Source organism: Carettochelys insculpta, chromosome 25, assembly GCF_033958435.1.
Source record: "Carettochelys insculpta isolate YL-2023 chromosome 25, ASM3395843v1, whole genome shotgun sequence".
NCBI classification, from domain to species: Eukaryota; Metazoa; Chordata; order Testudines; family Carettochelyidae; genus Carettochelys; species Carettochelys insculpta.
Window position 1 is genome coordinate 6,740,917 of NC_134161.1, and position 20,919 is coordinate 6,761,835.

The window sequence follows — 20,919 nt, forward strand, 5'->3', positions numbered from 1 at the left end:
CTATTGAAAATTTTACCCTTTACCTGCAAAACTGAACTTTATGATGTCCTTTTCAAGTAGTTTGGTGAATATTATGTCTTCTGGAGCAGTGGTGAGAGTTACAGTTGTCAGCGTTACCAATACTAAAAATAAGTTACAACCAAATCTTTAATATTCCTTCACCTACTAACCTATATCAGCTGCCATGTATTAGGGTCATTATTCCTTTTCAAAGGTGACATAACTTTTAACTTCTTTCTGTTAATTTGTGCAATTGCAAACCACAGGCGGCCGAAGAGTTTCAGCAATTGGTCATCATACATCAGAGAGGCAAGTTACAGCATGCTCTTCAGAGAAGGTGTTAAGCTCTCCTTCCCCCCTTTCATTTTGATGATTTTACTGACACTTGTCTGAAATTGACGAACACTTCAACTGCTGCTGAGACTTTAAAGCCCAAGACCTTGGTAGAATTGCTTTGGAAAAGGATTAATCTGTAGATTGACATTTGAGAATAGATTTGAAAGGTGTGGAAACCTAACTTTATACAGTTTCAAGGCCTTTAGGTCATTCACACGTAAACCTTTTAGGATAGTGTGTTCCTTTTCAAATATTCATAACCCTGCCTGCTAACCACAGGGCAGTCAGTGGTCTTTGGGGATATAAATTTTCTCCCAAGCCTTCATAAACTAAAATATGTGTCCTGAGTCAGACTTATAAACTGGTCTCCTTTAGGAGCAGAACGTTAGTGTTACCAAGCTAGCTCACCAAATAATCTTGCTCACCTTTATAATGTTACTTTCTTGGACACTCTTTCCATCATTGATGTGCAGTGAAGTGAGAGATCACTTTTCCTGTTAGAGTTTACACTACAACTTTACAAGAAGGTTCCCAGCATTTGCTGATGGTTTGAGTGAGTTTGCTCACTCCTTCAGTGTGAGATTGTTGTGAAACTGGCCATGTTGTTGGTTCAGTCCTGGGCTTTCCAGATACTTTTATTTATTCGGTTGTTTTCATGGTTTTCCTCTGTAGCAACCTGTCATATCCTTGAATAAAATGAGGTTTCACACTGAACAGTACCAACACCCCTTTCTCTCTGACACAGCAGTGATGTATGAAGTAAACCAGTATATATCTTTAATCATGCATATGTTTTAGCAAAAAGATGCTGTCTACCATCTGATGAAGCTTAGTAAACGGGGCAGTCAGAGGGAACAGGTTGCACAGCTGGGGCCTCTTAACTCATATGTCCCGTGTCTGACGATACTCAGTGCTTTTCTAGGCTCTGTCAACAAAAGAACCTGTCATGATTGGCTCATAGAGATCCAAATGCCAAACTACACTGCTCTTTATGGACTCAAACCAAGTCCTGTTGTCCCTAGTAGCACATAGGAAGCTATCTGGTTTGTGGAATTCAGATACGCTTAGTTCTTCTGAGCTGTTATAGAAAGCAAAAAAACTTTTGTCAGAGTATTGCTTTTTTTTTTTTTTTTTATCCAATGGAAATGGAGAATATTTTTCTAAAGCAGTTAAGTGGCTTCAAAGTCTCAAGCACCTGTGTTACTTTGTTGCTTTTGAAAATTTTACACTTGATGGGGATGTGAAGTACTTTTCAGTTTCCATTTGAGTACCTCTCAAATAACAAACTGTCCTGCAGCACCTTAAACACTTACACATTTATTTATTGAGCAATGAGCTTTTGTCAATAAAACCCAGTACCTCTAACCCAACCTTTTCAGTTTCATGTATATTGGTGAATGCAGTATGTGAAGTGCTCAAACAACTGAAAGGAGAAAACACCTTGCATTACAAATAAACTTGCAGAACTTTTCTTTCTGCATCACTTAACACTTGTAACTTGATTTCAGTGTTATGAAACTTCCACTATTTGCTTTGTTCCAAACACAGTTCAGCTAGAGAGCATCGGCTTGATATCTTTGTGCACTACCACAACATTTGGGATATATTTGACTTTCACTGACACATTTGCTTTCTTAGAAACGCTGCCTGTAAAATTCTCACTTTTGCAGAGGCAGCCCATCGTTCTAAAAATGCAAGACTGAGTAACTTCTGCTGCATGTTAATTAAGTTCCCTGCGCTTCTAAAGCAAGATGCACACACTAATAGCCTTCACTTTAATAAGTGAATCTGTATTCCCCTCTAATTGTAGGCTTGTTCTGGTATCTTTTCCCAGCTTCTGTAGAGTAAAGAAAACTGTACAGACTTTTAGCATATAGAATCATGTGGCCAATGCATTTATGATGTTATAAATCTTGGCTGGTTTAGTGTGTCTAAATAAGACTGTGTGTAACATTTCAAAACTGTTAAAGAGCGAGCCGCTTTCCTGCACCTTTTATTTATATTCAGCTTGAGCATCTCCTGGGATCACACCTGAGGAGAGCAGATTCCTTCAATCCCAAACTTGCAGGTTATGTACCCATGCCAAATAACTGCATTTGCAAAGGCCAAAAATGAAAAGCTTGGGAATGAGAACAGGACAAAGTGGTTTTAAAAAAAATGCCACTTTCAAGGGGGATCAAAATTTTGAATTTTTCTGTTTGTGTAATTTGCAATACTCTTAGCAGACTCAACAAGATTCCAAAATAGTGGAAGTATTATTTGTGATGCTTCAGAGTAGTCTTTTGTCTGGTAAAGATAACATGTTGAATATGATTATTCCGATGTGAAAAAATATCACCCTCACAATGGTTCAGAAGCCAAGGCATCTTCTGGCTCTGAAGCGAGGGATGCTTATTACACCGCCTTCTAGAGCGGTGAGCAATCTGTGCAGAGCTGCTGCAGCCCAGCAATTGTTAGCAACCTGCCTAAATTGTCTTTAAGGAACAAATGTTAAAGCAGTAGCCTCCCTGTGCAGCTTGACACCAGTGTTCAGCTAGCAGCTCTATACTATCTTACGTGTGCCGGGGGACAGAAACTATGGGGATACCCCCATTCTTAGTCTGCAGCTGCGTCCTTCCCAACACCCGATGGCGGTAGGGAGAAGGAATCGAAAAAGAGCCTTCCTGCATAAAGATGGGCGATAGAAGAAAGCAGATAATCACTCATTCCATCCAGGAGCAGAGAGCGCTCTGTTGTTTCTATTGTGTTATCACCATCAGTATAGGTTCTTGCTCTTTATCAGGTAGAGGGTTATTTTGACTCCTTTAAGAGATGAGGAGACAGTAGAGGGTTGTCACTTGGGGGAGATGAAGTGTGCCTTTAATTTAGTTTTGGCTGACTAAAAATTAGTTTTCCTGGCAGGCAAGATGGTGTAAGGACTCGGGCACAAGATATGATGTCAAGACCTCTTGAATTCTAATCCTGCTCTGCAGCCTGACTTGCATGTAGCCTTGGGCAAGTCTATTAGCCTTCTTTCTCTTAACTACAAAATCACCTAGCAGAAGATGAAAATACTCCTCTACCTCAGAGAGAATTAATCAGTCTGTGTGTGTGTTTAGCACTTGCAGAATGTAAATCTCTTTAAGTGCTGTGTGTTAGACGATATGTGCTGAGAAATATAAACGCATGCTTAAAAAATGCTCCCAAACGGGGGATTTTGCAGGCAGGCTAGAGTTTCTGGATTCCTTTGAGCTATTTTTGCATCTGAATGACTTACCGCAAACTGTGAAAAGTCACATTTTTCTTTTTAAAAAGAAACTTATGCTTTTGTGATCTCTTGCAGGCGTAACCTGACAAAATTGTCCCTGATATTCAGCCACATGTTGGCAGAATTGAAAGGCATTTTTCCAAGCGGCCTATTCCAAGGAGATACGTTCCGGATCACCAAGGCAGATGCTGCAGAGTTCTGGAGAAAAGCCTTTGGGGAAAAGTAAGTTTCTAAATGTGCTTAATATGGGAGATGCAGAAACCAAGTTTGTAAATGTATTGTTGTTTTTTAGAAGTTAATTCTGTGGTGTGAATTAAGACACTCTTCCATCAAATTAATCATAAAATTAGTGATGGGAAAGACCTGTTAGCTCATTTAGTCCATTCTCCAAGGACTAGTGCAGGATTGCTCCCTACGTTATATTTTCCAGTTTTTTAACAAGTGTTTATTTACAAACGGCAGGTCTTGGGGCTTTTTCCACTTTCTCTGGTGGTTTATTTTACTGTTACCACGTTTCCCTGTCTATTCAGCTTCAGCTTTCCTTTGTTTAATTAATCCCATAATTTACAGACATTTTAAATAATTCCTCATTCTTCTTGCTTGCAAATGGTTACTGTGTCCCCCACATTACATGTCTGCCAGCCTGGCTGTTTGTATTAAGTTCTTTGAGCTTTTCCATCAATTAGGGCTTGTCTCTGCTACACGGTGGATCAATGCTGCAGCAATTGATCGACCAGAATTCAATTTATCATGTCATCTTACATGTGGTAAATTGACCTCCAAGTGCTCTCCCGTCGACTCTGGTACTCCACTAGGATGAGAAGAGAGGCAGAGTCAACAGGAGAGTGTCAGCGGCCAAACTGCATGGAAGACACCGCAGTGAAGTAGAGCTAAGTGTGTTGACTTCAGCTATGCTATTCTTGTGGAGGAAGTTATGTATCTTAGGTTGACTGACTGGCGGGAAGGGGAGGTGCTTACCTTGGTCACTTTGCATGATGGCCAAGTTAAGATGGACTAAAGAAGAAACGTAACTGCGGTGTATATTGAGTTACAAGCTGAAGAAATGTCAGATTTATTTTTTTAAATCTAAAATAAGACTGTGTTACTTCTAGAAACGTTCTCAACTATATTGGAAGATAGGGCTTAGTAATGGGACAGCGACTTGTGACTCAATAAGATATGCCATGTAAATACTGTAATTAGTAGATCACAGACTGACACATTTATTAAGAGAATGTTTGCAAGCAAGTTTTAGGATGTAGGCTTGATTGAACAGCAGTTGAGTTGAGAGAATGCCTGGGAGCAGGTGTCTGGGATGGGGAGAGCGTGGACACACCCATCATATCGGATAGTGGGGTGCTGGAGACCCACTCATACTAACTGTTGCCCAGAATAAAAATAGTGCCTCGTAGGTAGCTGGTGAGTAATATAAGTAAATTCTGGTGGAAAGTGGGAGGGAAGGGGATAGTTAAGGCCAGGTGGTTTATCGAGGTACTCCTAGGCTACGTCTACACAAGGGAGTTTTGCAGACCAAACTTGTGGAGCATCTACACACACAATGCATTTTGTCAACAGCAACTGTTGGCAAAAGAGCTGTGTAGATGCTCCGGGTGGGTCCTTTTGTTGACAGAGCGATCAAAAGATCGAGCCGCTTTTATACGGAGACGCAGTCTGTCCACAGAAGTTGTGTCGGAACATCTCTTCCGACAGTAACTTCTGTAGGCTGATGCTTCTAGCATAAGAGTAGCCCAAGAGAAATATATAGTGGCCCGGATTTGAGTAGGTTGAAGCTACACTAATATTTTTAACAGTTGGAGTAAAAACATGAAACCACTTAGCCTAGAGCAAGAGATTGATAAAATCTTTCCAGGGATCTTTTTATAGACTCCCCCTATATATTTCAAAAGGTAAAAAAAGCTGAGTTACATAGAAGGCTAAAGTTTTAGTTTCTTAGATTCAGGCTAATCCGCTCCCTAGATACTTGTGTGTTGTCTTTTGGCTGTCTCTGCTGCCTAAGGAGACTTAAATTACCTCCTCTGGTGTTTGTTGCTGAAAGATAAAACTGATCAAATGGTGGCACCCTGTAGCAAATGGTGGATGTGCTGTTTTTCAGTGTGAGCTGTTGGCTGCCAGAGCAATAATGGGTTGCGTGAGGGGAAGGGGGAGATCAGAGGTGGACTCACGTTTCCAAAATTTAACTTTGTGCAAAGTAGTGAATTGAGAGAGACCTCTCTTGCTGCTGTTTTCTGGAGATGCAAGAAAGTTTCTCCCTCAGGTGTGAAATGAGGAGTAGTTTTCTTGTGTGTTTAGTTAGATTTCTTTATCTCTATTGCTCGCTTGCTCTCTCTGTCTGTTTGTAAATTGGGAGTGCCTCTGTGTGTATGTGTGTGTAGTGCGTAAAATGTAATACGGTGGCATTCCATGATGATGTTTTTGAGCTCATTTCTTGCTTGTGGATTTTTCCCCTTGTCCCCCCTCCAGGACGATTGTCCCATGGAAGACCTTCCGCCAGGCGTTACATGATGTGCATCCAATCAGTTCAGGACTAGAGGCCATGGCCCTGAAATCGACTATTGACTTGACATGCAATGACTACATTTCAGTGTTTGAATTTGATATATTTACCCGACTCTTTCAGGTAAGGGCAAAGGAACACCTCATTTGAAATTAATGTAGCTTACTACTTAGACAGACCTTTACACCAGGGTAAGCCAGACCTTAAGCAGGAAAACAACACTGTTAATGCTACGCTGACACTTTTTTTGCCCCTTATATTTTTTTAAGATGTAGAATTCTGCTGGCTGTTAGCATTGTGTGATACTTCTGGCCAAAGTGTGCGTGTTGGGGTTGGGGGGGGGGGGGGGGAGCTTTCTAAAAATAAATTGTAATTGTTACATATTTTCATTATCCCTCCCCAAATGAGTTTTTTCCACTTTAAAGGCCAGTTTTAAGCTCAAGTTCTGAACAACTTCCATGAGGCACGAAATGTGCAGCTTATTTTATCAGTCTATCCCAAACTCCGCCTGTGCCCTTTTATTGTTGGATGTTTTCCTGTGGGGGTGTATTTAGGTCAAATTGACACTGTGGAACTTTACATTTTCTGACTTTTAAGTTGACACAACCAAAATGTAATACAAACATATGTTTTCTACATGAGATGCACATAAATGTTATTGAATGGAATTAATATTAATTTTGGGAGAAAATCTGAAAAAAATCTGAGTAACCCGTAGCACGTGGATAAAGCCTGCAGCCTGTGACGGTCCATTTATAAATGTTGTTTCTTCTAAGTATCCTTCTTTGCCTCTGAGTTGCCTTTTTCTCATGTGGTAGGGTGGACAGTAATTAAGATGTGTCTAGCTGAACATTTCCCGCATGCAGTGTTGTGATGCGGCTAATCATATTATGTACTCATCTTCAACTCAAGAATTGTGGCTTAGAAGTTGTTATTATTAGCTCTGGAAACAACTAAGCTTATTCTCTTGATTTTACAAATAACAAGCAGTCCTCTGGCACTTTAGAGACTAATAAATTTATTAGATCATGAGCTTTCATGGGGAAGCTCCACTTGACTGTGTGCATTAGTAACACTTAGGATTTGTCTATTGCTTTATCCATTCACAGGATTGAACAGCCAGCAGTTCTCACCACACCCTTGTGAGATTACGTGGCCAGGTATCACGACCCATATTTTACAGACAGAGACTGAGATGGTTAAGTCACTTTCTTGAGGCCAGGAGACATGTCATTGGCAGAGCTTAGTCACAGTTGCTAGTTTCTAATTATTTGCTTACTCATCTGGATTCCCCAATTCTATGCCTGTCTCATCTTTCAGTCAGTTTCCTCAGAATAGTAACAGAGAGGGAGCTGTGCTAGTCTATACACAATCAAAACAAAAAGCAGTCAAGTAGCACTTTAAAGACTAGCAAAATAGTTTATTAGGTGAGCTTTCGTGGGACAGACCCACTTCTTCAGACCACAGCCAGACCAGAACAGACTCAATATTTAAGGCACAGAGAACCAAAAACAGTAATCAAGGAGGACAAATCAGAAAAAAATGATCAAGGTGAGCAAATGGTCTGAACAAGTGGGTCTGTCCCACAAAAGCTCACCTAATAAACTATTTTGCTAGTCTTTAAAGTGCTACTTGACTGCTTTTTCCTCAGAGTGGTTGTGTGAGTGGTAGCCATTCTTGGGCTGCTGCCTTTGTGAGCAGAATGGCTAATGGCTTGATGTTTTCTCAATGTACATTGACTGGGATTTCTGTCCTAATGATGTTTCGACAACTAAATTGACAAATGCCTCACTTAACAGCTTCTTCCCCGTTTTTTTCTCCAACCTGTTAAACATTCTGAATTATCAATTCTTCCATACCTTGAAGGTTGCTTATCTTTGCAGCTAAGTGAAGAGAATGCAGAAAGTGTTTTTTGATTTTGTTTGGTTTGGTCTGGTTGCTAGTTCAAGAGCATACGCAGAGTTACATGGTTTTCTTTCTCTGTGCACAAGTAGATAAAAGTAATATTTATACCTCCTTCTCCCTCGCGATTGGCCGCCAACACCCTTGCACTGGCAGTTTATACACTGCTATCCCCAAGCTCTGCAATGCTTTGTATTGCTCCATCTCCTTACAGGCAACTCTGTTTCAGACTGAATGAATTATGGAGGTGGGGAAGATGGATTTTTTGGGATGTGCTTGAGGGGAAAGGGCTGATGTCTTTGTGACTGAAACACACTAGTATCCACATTTCTGGCTTTCACTGCTTCCGTTTTGTCACTGCTACATTTTACATGTTGGCTGTGTTTGTCACCGTCGTGTTGCTATTTCTGAACCATGTGATACTCAAATTGTGGTTGATTGCAAATTCACGTTTTAGCCCCTGCACTGCAATAGCAACTCGTAGTTTTTTGAAGAACTGATCTCTTTGGGTTCAGGACGTCATGTGCATTGATACATCTTTGAAGTACGTCATTAATCTTTCTTTTCTTGTTTCTTTAGCCATGGTCCTCTTTGCTCAGGAACTGGAATAGCCTAGCTGTGACTCATCCCGGTTACATGGCATTCCTAACATACGATGAAGTGAAAGCACGGCTTCAGAAATTCATTCACAAACCTGGCAGGTAGGTGCTTGCTAACAGCTGCCGGTTACTTGGGCAGCACCTCCTGTGTCAGAGAAGGTTTGGTCTTACTGAGTGGTCTGCTGGTCCTTACTCAAGTGTGTTTCTGCGGCAGATACACTAGTTGCGTGGTACTTCTAAAGATGGAAAAGCTTATATAATCTTTTATAAAAATGGATTTGAAATGGCAAGTGAGTGTGAGGACACACTCCTCCCTGTGGATGCTGGGATTGATTGTGTACCATGATGAGTTTTTTAGAGTCTTCACTCACTCGTATTAGATTGCTGGATTCTGCCTTTGAGCTACAGGTGGGTCACATGGTAAAAGCTGATCGAAATCCTCCAGCCACTTCAGCTTGTCTTTATTCTTCATCTTGAGATAGCTAGACAGAGGTTACCTGCTTGGGACTTCATTTGTTTTGAGGTGAGAGGCTGAGCCAAGCCAATGTGAAATTCTGTTCATTTGTCTTTTTTCAGTTACATATTCCGATTAAGCTGCACGCGACTTGGTCAGTGGGCCATTGGTTATGTCACTGCCGATGGGAACATTCTCCAGACTATTCCCCACAACAAACCTCTTTTTCAAGCACTGATAGATGGCTTCAGGGAAGGCTTGTAAGTAACTTTGCACCAGTCTGTAGAGCTTACTATGCCCTACCAGTCTATGGTGAGGCTGTGGGTCCCATGGTTTACCTGCCTTAATCCCATCTTTAGTTAGTGTACCTTTTTGAAATCAGTGGGAGGATAGAATATGCCCACTGGATTCAGTCACATACCATTGTGCTTGGTGGCACACAGATCATTTTGCAGAGATCATGCAGTTAAGGTGATGATGTGCAATTCTTCCTCTTTCTTTAAACTCCTGATTCAGCAAAGGACTTCTGAGCATGTCAGTTGCCTTATTGTAGTCGATGGTACTGCTCACAAGCTTAATTGCTTTACTGAACTGGATTCTAAAAGAGGGAATTTGACTCTTGAGAACATTGTAGAGAGAGACATTTGTCTTCATTGCTTCTCTCTACTTCCCAGTGCGAATGGTGAAGGTACATGTCTGGGGTTGTAATTTCCTGTCAGCCTAGCTGCTGCTTCTATTTGTTCTTATGCTAGTGTCACAAAAATAGGATTATGACCTCAGTTTTCCTACTTTGGGTATTAGTTTTATCGTTAAGACTTCATTCCAGGGCTATATAAGAAGAGAAGATTGGGGACTGTGAGTGTCAGTTCATTAAAATAAAAAAGTCATTTGATCATTGAGCATGAAAACACGTCCTTTTTGTGCATGTGTAAGCGGGGTACGTTGAGAGTCTTGCATGGTTGGAAAGTTTCTTTTCAAACAAAACACCGTGAAGTCCTAAAGAAAAGAGATGCTCAGTCCTTGCAAGGTAAATTAGTCTTGTGAGGGGTGTATTTTTCTTTAGTTGAGTGAACAGTGTTCAAGCATTGTTGACCTGTGCATTTATTTTTAATTGATGAAAAAGGGGTTTCCAAAGCAAGAGGCTTTCTTTAAAATCTTGCGTTTTGTTCACTTGTTGTAGTTATTTATTTCCTGATGGTCGGAATCAGAATCCTGACCTGACTGGTTTGTGTGAGCCTACACCTCAGGACCACATTAAAGTTACACAGGTGAGCAGGAGGGTTTTGTCCACTCAAAAAAACAAGCTTTTTCTCCATTTTTCTGGCCTCCTTGCCCACTTAATACACTGGTTCATTGTTCCTGAAGCAGCTGTATTAGGTCTTATAAGACATATAAACATCTTTGAGTGGTTGGATTGGGGAAGAAAGACTGGTAACATTTAACAGAGCTTCATCTCTGTCTAGCTGAGGAGTTTTGAGTTCCTTTTTGGGCCTTGTAGGAAAAACAGTATGCCCTTCCACCAGCCCTGTGCTGCCTTTTATCCCTGACTCTATGCTAAAAGGCTTCCAGGTTCTTTTGGAATTACTTCAGGTCCATTTTTTTCAGAGCTTGACAGATGCATTGTTTACAAAAGTCTCTAGTGCATAAAATCGCAATATAACCTTTGAAAACATTTGTTTCTCCTGAGCTGAGCAAGTGTCCTAATTTTTTTTTTTTCTGTCTTGTGAATATTAAACTGGATTTCTTGTTGTTTGGACTAATAAGGTGCATTGTATTCCATACTGAATTATGTCTGTGTTTCTTCCTTCAAGGAACAATACGAATTGTACTGCGAGATGGGCTCCACATTCCAACTGTGTAAAATTTGTGCAGAAAATGATAAGGATGTGAAGATTGAGCCGTGTGGCCACCTGATGTGCACTTCCTGTCTCACTGCGTGGCAGGTAAGGAATTGGCCCATTTGTGCACTCTGAGATGCAGACTTTGGAATTTGCCTTCAAAACTGATTCTTCTCATTAGACACTCCCAGGCCTGCTGATGGAGGGCACCGGGGAGGAAGGAAGGAGGCAGTGGCCCTAGGGTCCAGCAATTCAAAGGTGGTGTTGCTGCCATTACTGTGGCAACAGTGGTGGCCAGAGCTCTGAGCCCTTTCAACTGCCACCAGATCACAACACCACACGCTCCAAACAGCTGTGAGGGCTTGGGGGGAGATGGGGGCAGCATACCGTGGTCAGGTTGGCGCCTTGGGCTCTCCACCCCTGATGCCCAAAGGCCCCTCCCCTTTGGCGTAGAGAGCCAAGCCCTCCCCAACCTTACCCTGGGGTCTGCAGAAGCTGTTGGCCCCCTGGGACTCTCTTAATCTTCCTAATTGTTTGTGGCATAGTTACTCCTCTCTTTCCTTTAGATTAATGTGGGGAGGGGCTTTTGGAAACTTTTTTTTTTTTTTTGGGTGGGGAGGAGATGGTAAGGATCACGCTGTATCTATAGTGCAGTCTTAATTCCAGTTTCTTGTCATTCCTCCACAAGGTGGTACCCCTTTGTACGATGAGATATTGTCCAGTGACTTGTTTTCAGAGCAGTGGCTGTTGTAATAGGTTTCTTTCATTTTCCCGGACAGGAATCAGAAGGGCAGGGCTGTCCTTTCTGCCGTTGTGAAATCAAAGGCACAGAGCCCATTGTAGTTGACCCATTTGATCCCAGAGGAGGAGGAGGATTATTGCGGCAGGGTGCAGAGGGAGCTCCCTCCCCAAACTATGAGGATGATGAAGATGACCGAGCAGATGATTCCTTCTTCATGATGAAAGAATTGGCTGGTGCTAAGGTAAATGCCCCATTAGGCGCATGCTGCTGAATGTGGCAGTAGACACAGCGCAGACTGTTTTTAGACTTGTGCGTGTTGCATGAGTTGAACCCCAGAATGGAAACTGCACTGGGGTTTCCGGTTTGTGGCTGGTACTGAGATGGTAAGTGCCGTATTATTGAAACTTAGGGTCAGCCAGATCTTTTCAGTTCAGTTAAGCGATAATGTTCTATTTGCCAGTATCTCTGATACTGCCTGGGTTGTTTTGGAAGCTGGAGCTTTGTCGAAACTATTAGTAGAGGAATATAACGATATTCACCTATTGAAATGCAAGACCTATATTTATAATACTACTCTGCATGCTGAGCAATGCCAATTTTGATTCATGATTGGTGATTGGTCTTATCAGCAGAACTTGAGTCATATTCCTCAGTGAGGAGAATAAGCAACCAGCTAGAGAAGGAGTTTTTCCAAGGTTCTGATGACTGAACTAAGTAGTGGGCGGTGTGTTTTGCTGAGGTAGTAAATTGGACTGTCATCTCTTTGAGTATGTTGTCTGATTAATCTGTGTAATGTAAGTCTGATGACTGCCGTCCATCAAGGCTGCTTCCTGCCAGAGAACTGTGTGCAAGGAAGGCATTCTTTATGACTCACTGTGCAGATGTCTTTTTTTTTTTTTTTTTTTCCCCCCCCCTCCAACAGTTCATTGCATTACTTGCTGATCAGCCGTGAGCTGTGCTGGTGTGCAGGGAAAACTGTTTTTGAATGCGACTTGTCTTCAATAGTTCGTTTCACTTTATATAAAATCGTGCCTTCTGATAAAGGATCTTCTCTCTGGATTTAGTGATACTCTAAATTCTCTTTCATTTCCACATTGATTCATCCCTGTTTCGAAGTCTTCTGTAGTCAGCAGCTGAAGCTTCAAACCACAACCTGGGAGATGTGTGCTCCACAACTGGTCATTTCTTGGAGGGTCAGGATACCGACCTTGGCATGACCCGACTCCCATTGTGGTTTGCAGTAGGCCAGTGCTCTGGATCTGCCAGCACCAGTTCACAAATTCTGTCAAGCTGTTCAAAGTTCCCATGCACTAATTTATGTCATAAAGCAACTCTTATATAGATCAGGAAAAAAGGAGTGACTCTTCTGGTTTATCAGGTGGTGAAATTGTTATCCAAGGACAAGAACGGAGGTTTAGACACCGCTACTTGTGCATCCTAATGATTGATGTAAGTGCCGTGCCGCCATGGCAAAGGAACAACTTGCACACCATTGTAATACAGCTTTGCCACTGTGCTCTGCTGTGCCTACAGTGGAGCTTGCCCTCTGGTGTTGAAAAGAAAATCTCTGCTGCAAATCCAGGACCGGTATGAAAGAATACTTCGTCCAACCAAACAATTTATAAGTGTTTGAGAGTGGCGTTTTTAGGTGTGTGCTCCTGTGGTTGAATGCCAAAGTCAAGCCTGTTAGCGATCCGGTTTTATTCTCGTTTCACAGCTGCAGTGCTAGGAAACAAACATCACCTTTCACTGCAAATTCAGTGTTGCAGTAATAATTTCATTACAAGCTGCAGCAAGGTAACTTGAGGTGCCAGGAGGGATGTGGTGTTTTTGATAGGATGGCTCCTCCTGGATTTCACTCTTGTTCGTTTTCTGAATTTTCTGTTTCAGGTTGAGCGCCCCCCTTCTCCATTCTCAGTGGCTCCGCAAGCCTCTCTTCCCCCAGTACCCCCACGACTAGACCTGCAGCAACGTGTGTCCATCCCTTCTGGAGCTTCCAGCCCTGGGACCACTTCCAAGGTGAAGTCACCATTTCACTCTTCCCACAATCCTTTGAGTGCAGGGGGTGATATGGGAAAAGTGGTTTACTCTCCTGACTCTCTTCACACTCTACCTTTTCTTCCTTCCTCTCCATAAATCATCTCAGACCCGCTCCTTTCTTCCATCCAGAGAGGGCCCCCAGGCTCCCCAAGAAGCAATTTGTCCTTCTCAGTCTTCAACCAGTACACCTCTGATGTGGGCTGCATTTGGGCAACTGTTTATTCCATCTCGTAGCCTCGCTGTGTGAAATTGGTCTCTTTCCAGTTTTCCCTTGCTTTCTTAGTTTTTCCACCACACACTTTTTTTCGAGAGAGGCAACTAAGGAAGGAGAAAGGGGAGAGCAGGGGGAGATGGTCATATTTCCTTAATGACCAGCAGAGGGAGGAAACGCAAGCTTCACAGCATTTGGAGGTAGAAACATAATGGTGGCTGTTGAGGGGTTTTTGCATGTTTGTGAGTTGGCGTTTGAGAAGTCAGGTGGGAAAATAACCAATCTTACAAGTCAGCGCTTGATTTTAAAAAAAAAAAAAAAAAAAAAAAAAAAGCCTTGGGAAATCAGTCTGTGCAAGCAATTGGATGAGATCATGAGATATGGTGCCTTTGTGGGCAGTGAGAGGGTATTGCAAAAAAGCAAACCTGGGCCTTAGCATTTATTCCTAGCTGTGAATAGTTGCATGTTGTACCGAATGGTCTGTGGAGGATAGAGCTGGCAGTTATGTCCTATTCTACTGCAGCCCTAGAGTTGGCTTCCTGTAAGAAGCTTTCTAATCGGGGAAGTGCGGGGGGGGCTGGGCTTCCTGCTGGCTAAGCTGTAGTTTTAAATGTCTGATGTTGTCTTACAGGCTGCTCCTGGTCCCCTCCATAAGGATAAACCTTTGCCGGTACCTCCAACGCTCCGAGATCTCCCACCACCACCCCCGCCAGACAGGCCGTACTCCATTGGGGCAGAGAATCGGCCTCAGAGACGTCCTTTACCCTGTACACCAGGAGACTGTCCTTCCAGAGACAAACTACCCCCGGTGCCCACCAGCCGTCCGGGGGAGCCGTGGCCATCACGACCAATTCCAAAAGCGCCATCTGTAGCTCTCAGTCCTGGTGACAGTTGGGCAGGTAGAGAGCTGACAAACCGGCACTCGCTCCCATTCTCGCTACCATCTCAGATAGATTCCAGACCTGATGCTCCTAGGCATGGGAGTACACTCAGCCTAGACACCCCAGCGGTAAGTCACTGGGCCTGGTGGCATCCTGTCATCCTCTAGGGCAGGACAACTTCCTGGGAGTGGGAGTGACAGGGATTGCTGCTGGTGTGAGCCTTCTCTGAAGCGATGAGAGAGCTCAACAGTCACTTTTGTTCACATCTTTCATACAAATTCTAAGAGCTGGATCAAGAGCTGTGAACATTAAAATCCTCCTGTGGAATGTCATGGCCCTAGCATTCTGCTTTATGGCCGAGAGTGGCCTGTAGCAAAGGAGACTTCATTCCTTATGGCGTTCAGTCCTTTGGCTTCCCTTTGGTGACTGCTGTGAATGTGGTCAGGTAGTGTTGATTGTGGTGTTTCAGGGCACGGTTTCCTTGCCTGACAGCTGGACTAAGAGCCCTGCTTGTTTTTAAATGGTTGCCGCTGAGCAGCTATCAGATGGCAGCAATTTACAATCATTACTGACTTTGGATTTTTATTGTTGTCCTTGTAGCTGGTTTGGGGGTAATGGTGTATGTTCTGAGTTTGGGAACTGATATTGCCCCGCCTATAATGCACTGTGATGCAGTGTGTTTCGGCAAAGAAGAAATGCTCCCCCAGAACATTTTACTTTCTCAGTTTTTACCCCTTTTCTTTCTCCCATTCCAAGCTTCTTCAGAGTGTGAGAGGTAGTGTGTATTTTAATTTTGATATCAACAAATTCCTTTGCAGGAGCGATGTTTATTTAAATGGATGATTTAGAAAGTCAAAGAAGCTTTTTCTGCTCATAGACCAATTGGTACTTTGGGTGATGGGGCGTGTTTGTTCTGAATCTGCCAACAGTTGTGCTGTGCCTAACCTATTCTTTCTTCATTGCAGAACTTGAACAGTTGTCCCCCAGTGGGCTCAGAATATGAGCACCCCAAAATAAAACCCTCTTCATCTGCAAATGCTATCTACTCTCTAGCAGTCAGGTGCGTTACTTTGGTCTGAAGGCTCCTTGCTTCTAGAGCTTATCAGTTTCAGGATACTGTAAATGTAGAGAAGGCAAAAGTATACTTCTGGTTCTCTATTCACATCACCGTATGCTTTGGTACCAGGTTAGAAGCAGACATACCACAGATGGCCTGTGTTTAGAAAGGAAGTTCTGAATTGTTAAAAACATATGAAAAAGAAAAAAAATAGATCTTCTCAGGAAGTATCTTTAGAATTAGATCTACAACTATTAATTCCGAGTGATAATGGATTGGTAGTGACCCAGCTCAGAATTCCAGTAAGCCAGGTTGTTGCCTCAGTCAGAATCCGTTTTAAAAACCTCACTTAACACAGCATTTGCTTTCGGTGCTGGATAGCTGATGGCTGCCGCTTATTCCATGGATTTAACTACTTTTCAAACTCATTTTTGTTGTTTGGATTAACTACCTTTTTAAACTGGAGTCATGATTTGGACTGTTTTGCCAGTCCTGTTGATCGCCTTTCTTCTGCCCCCAGACCACTGCCTGTGCCAAAAGTGCAATCCGGGGAACAGTCTGAAAGCGACGAGGATACGGAATATATGTCACCATCCTCTCTGCCTCTGGTGCCACCAGGTCCTGCCCCACAAAAAGCAGAGTTGAAGCTGCCTTTGGAAATGACTCACGGTTTACGGTGAGACAACAGTTGTGTCTGCTGCTTTACAACCCCACCCACCCAACGAGGCTTGTTGATTTATCTTGGTTGAGGGTTTTATTCCCATGGTTAGTCTACTGCCTTTTTCCCCACTGGTATTGACCAGGCCTAGATTAGAGTAGTGGGATAAATGAGATGTGAACACTGCTCTGGGCTTGGAGTTCTTTTATAATGGAACCGGTTCCTCTTGCCCCCACCCCCCGGGCAGTCCATTTTTGTTACTGGCCCTTTGACACCAGCAGATAATAGAAATGTAACATTCCAGGAACAGCTTTGTTCCCTCACTTTGGCGTTATAGCAGTTAAATTGTTATCCGTTATGCTGCAGTGGAGACGGTGTCAGAATAGGTATGAGAGCATATTTTCTCTGGATCAGAGCGGTCATCCAAGAGGAATCTGCATAACAAATTTTAGGTGAGGCAGAAACTACTGTTGTATATCTGATGGGAAGCTTTTTCCCTCCCACCTTTCATTCAGAGTGTTGGAGTCTGACCAAGCAAACGATGGCTGTATGTACGAAGCAATGTACAACATTCAGTCCCAGGCAATATCCTCTGGGTTGGAGACCACAAACACTTCTGGTGAGTGGGCATGAATGCATGTTACAAGACACCCAAGAGAGAGGTTAGGTTGGAGTGAATTGATGAGGTTCCCAGTAGAAACAGCATTTCAGCTGTCATTTTAACAAAGGTGTCTCTCACTGTTCCAGGTAAAGAGTTTGTCATGTGAAAGTGTTCAGCTGACATGGCCTACAGACTGTGAACTGCAGTGTCAGTAAAGAGAAGCTAGTTCAACGTGAATTTAAGATTCTCTGAGGTGCTAAAAGGAATCATTTTAAAATTTTTCATAGAATACCAGGTCTGGAAGGGACCTCGAGAGGCCATCGAGTCCAGCCCCCTGCCCCAATGGCAGGACCAAGTACTGTCTAAACCAGCCCTGATAGACATCTATCTAACCTGTTCTTAAATATCTCCAGCGATGGAGATTCCACAACTTCCCTTGGTAATTTATTCCACTGTTTGATCACCCCGACAGTTAGGAACTTTTTCCTTATGTCCAACCTAAACCTCCCTTGCTGTAGTTTAAACCCATTGCCTCTAGTTCTATCTCAGAGGTGAAAAAGTACAAGTTTTCTCTCTCCTCCTTATTGACACCCTTTTAGATAGCTGAAAACCGCTATCATATCGCCCCTCCATCTTCTCTTTTCCAAACTGAACAAGTCCAGTTCTTTCAGCCTTTCTTCATAGGTCACATTCTCTAGACCTTTAATCATTCTTGTCGCTCTTTTCCAGACCCTCTCTAATTTCTCCACATCTTTCTTGAACTGCGGTGCCCAGAACTGAACACAAGACTCCAGCTGAGGCCTAATCAGCTCAGAGTAGAGCAGAAGAATGACTTCTCGTGTCTTGTTCACAACACACCTGTTAATGCATCCCAGAATCATGTTTGCCTTTTTTTTTTTTTTTTTGCAACAGCATCACAGCGTTGACTCATATTTAGCTTGTGGTCCACTATGACCCCTAAATCCCTTTCTGCTGTAGTCATTCCTCGACAGTCTTTCCTCATTCTGTATGTGAGACACTGATTGTTCCTTCCCAAGTGGAGCACTTTGCATTTGTCCTTATTAAACTTCATTCTGTTTACCTCAGACCATTTCTCCAATTTATCCAGATCATTTTGAGTTATGACCCTATCCTCCAAAGCAGTTGCAACCCCTCCCAGCTTGGTATCACCTGCGAACATAATAAGGGTACTTTCAATGCCAATATCTAAATCGTTGACGAAGATATTGAACAGAACCGGTCCTAAAACAGACCCCTGCAGAACCTCGCTTGTTACGCTTTTCCAGCAGGATTGAGAGCCATTAAGAACTACTCTCTGAGTACGGTTACCCAGCCAGTTCTGCACCCACTTTCTAGTAGCCTCATCTAAATTGTATTTGCCTAGTGGTGGTGGTTGTAGGTAGCTGGGATGGAAATTATCAGCCCTGAATTGTCGTCTTTTTTTTTCCCAGCTGTTCCTATTAATTCTCATCATTATTATTAATTTTTGACTGAAATTATGAAATTCCGCCCTGTCTAACACACTCCTTTTCTAGTTCAATCAGTTTCAGGTTGCTAATTCTCCATGAAGTAGGCAAAGGCCTATGAGCCAATGTAGTGAGGAAGGCTTTAAACTAGATTTGATGGGGACAGGTAACCAAAGCCCACAGGTAAGTAAAAAACCTGGAGACTTGGGAGTTGGGCTGGAAATGCGAGGGAAAATGGGCTATAATAGCAAAGAAAGAAGAGGTGCAAGGCAGAACTGGGAGGCAAAAGCAAATCAATGTCTTAGATGCTGATATACAAATGCAAGAAGTATGGGTAATAAGCAGGAAGAACTTGAAGTCCCAATAAATAAATACAACTACGGCATAATTGGTATCACAAAGACTTGGTGGGATAAGACATATGATTGGAATATTGATATAGAAGGGTACAGGAAGGATAGGCAGCATAAACAGGTAGGAGGTGTTGCCTTATATATTTAAAAATATGCACACCTGGATTGAGGTGGAGATTGATGCAGAAGACAAATGCATTAAGAGTCTCTGGGTTAGGTTAAAAGTGGTTTAAAAAAAAAAAGAAAACCCAGGGTGATGTCCTGCTAGTAGTCTACTACAGACCACCCAGCTAGCTGGAAGAGGTGGATAAGGCTTTTTCTCAGCAACTAACAAAATCATCCAAAGCACAGGATTTGGTGGTGATGGGGGACTTCAGCTATCCAAACATATGGTGGGAAACTAACACAGTGAGTGCACACTATCCAGAAAGTTCTTGGACTGCATTTATGACAATTTTTTATATCAGTCAGTGGAAAAAGCTGCTGGGGGTTAGGAAAGCAGTTCTCGATGTGATTTTTAACAAATACGGAGGAACTCGTTGAGAATTTGAAAGTGGAAGGCAGCTTGGAAGAAAGTTACCATTAAATTGTGATTCTAAGAAATGGTGAAAGGGAGAACAGCAAAAATGAGACAATGGATTTCAGGAAGGCAGATTCTGATAAACGCAGAGAGCTGGTCAGTAAAATCCCATGGGAAGCAAGGCTAAGGAAAAACAACTGAAGAGAGTTGGTAGTTTTTCAAAGGGGCATTATCAAGGGCCCAAAAGCAAGCTACACTGCTGTGTAGGAAATATAGAAAGTATGGTAAAAGATCACCGTGGCTTAGCCAGGAGATCTTGCATGATCTCAAAATCAAAAAGGAGTCATATAAAAAGTAGAAATTAGGAAAAATTAGAAAGGATGAATATAAGCCATAGAACATGTATGCAGGGGCAAGATGAGAAAGGCAAAGGCCCAAAAAAAGCTCAAACTAGCTAGAGATATAAAGGGTAGTAAGAAGACGTTGTATTAGAAGCAAGAGGAAGATCAAGGACAGGGTAGATGCACTACTCGGTGAGGAGGGGGAAACAATATTGAGAAACTTGGAAATGACAGAGGTGCTTAATGACTTCTTTGTTTTGGTCTTCACTAAGAAGTCTGATGCAGAAATGTCTAACATGGTGAATGCTAGTGGGGAAAGGGTTGGGTTTAGAGGATAAAATAAAAAAAAAGTGAAAAATTACTTAGAAGTCTTCAAGTCACCAGGGCCTGATGAAGTGCATCCTTGAAGACTTAAGAAGCTGATAGAGGAGGTATCAGAACCTTTAGCTGTCATCTTTGAAAAGTCCTGGAAGTCAGGAGAAATTCCATAAGACTGGAAAAGGGCAAATATATTGTCTATCTATAAAAAGGGGCGAAAAAAAACAACCCAGGAAACTACAGAACAGTTGGTTGAACTTCTACGCGGGGAAACATAATGGAGTAAATAATTCAGGAATTTATCTGGAAGAAAATAAGGTGGAAGGTAACAGCCATCATCGATTTGTGAAGAACGAATTCTAACAGACCAGTCTGATAGCTTTCTTTGACAGAAGAGAGTCTTGTAGATAAGTGAGAAGCAGTGGATGTGGAATACCTAGACTTCAGTAAGGCATTTGATTCAGTCTCACATGATCTTCATATCGATAAACTAGGCAAATACAATTTAGATGGGGCTACTATAAGGTGGGTGCAAAACTGGCTGGATGAACGTTCTCAAAGAGTAGTTATTAATAGTTCGCGGTCACGCTGGAAGGGCATAACAAGTGAGGTTCCGCAAATGTCTGTTTTGGGACCAGTTCTATTCAGTATCTTCATCAACGATTTAGATATTGGCATAGAGAGTACATTTATAAGGTTTGCAACTGCTACCAAACTGTGAGGGGTTACAGCCTCTTTGGAGGATAGGGTCAGAATTCAAAATGATCTGAACAAACTGTAGAAATGTTCTGAGGTAAACAGGGTGAAGTTTAATAAGGACAAGTGCAAAGTACTCCACTT

At 42.5% G+C, this 20,919-nt stretch overlaps 1 protein-coding gene across 4 annotated transcripts in view; it reads left to right on the plus strand.

Moving 5' to 3' along the window:
* CBL (Cbl proto-oncogene) overlaps nt 1–20,919 on the plus strand; it is a 60,444-nt gene that overhangs the window by 29,342 nt on the left and 10,183 nt on the right. For 3 of the 4 annotated variants that reach the window (XR_012642512.1, XM_074976824.1, XM_074976825.1), the window contains 12 exons: nt 3,659–3,805; nt 6,065–6,221; nt 8,580–8,701; nt 9,176–9,313; nt 10,234–10,321; nt 10,865–10,996; nt 11,671–11,874; nt 13,524–13,652; nt 14,516–14,893; nt 15,731–15,825; nt 16,343–16,498; nt 16,996–17,099. Coding sequence is in view for 3 of the 4 variants with exons in the window: in XM_074976824.1 (XP_074832925.1) it covers nt 3,659–3,805; nt 6,065–6,221; nt 8,580–8,701; nt 9,176–9,313; nt 10,234–10,321; nt 10,865–10,996; nt 11,671–11,874; nt 13,524–13,652; nt 14,516–14,893; nt 15,731–15,825; nt 16,343–16,498; nt 16,996–17,099 (1,850 nt within the window). In the remaining variant the exon portion in view is untranslated. Of the gene's footprint in view, nt 1–3,658; nt 3,806–6,064; nt 6,222–8,579; nt 8,702–9,175; nt 9,314–10,233; nt 10,322–10,864; nt 10,997–11,670; nt 11,875–13,523; nt 13,653–14,515; nt 14,894–15,730; nt 15,826–16,342; nt 16,499–16,995; nt 17,100–17,810; nt 17,941–20,919 lie in introns of those variants that run through there. The other variant, XM_074976826.1, reaches the window with a different exon arrangement.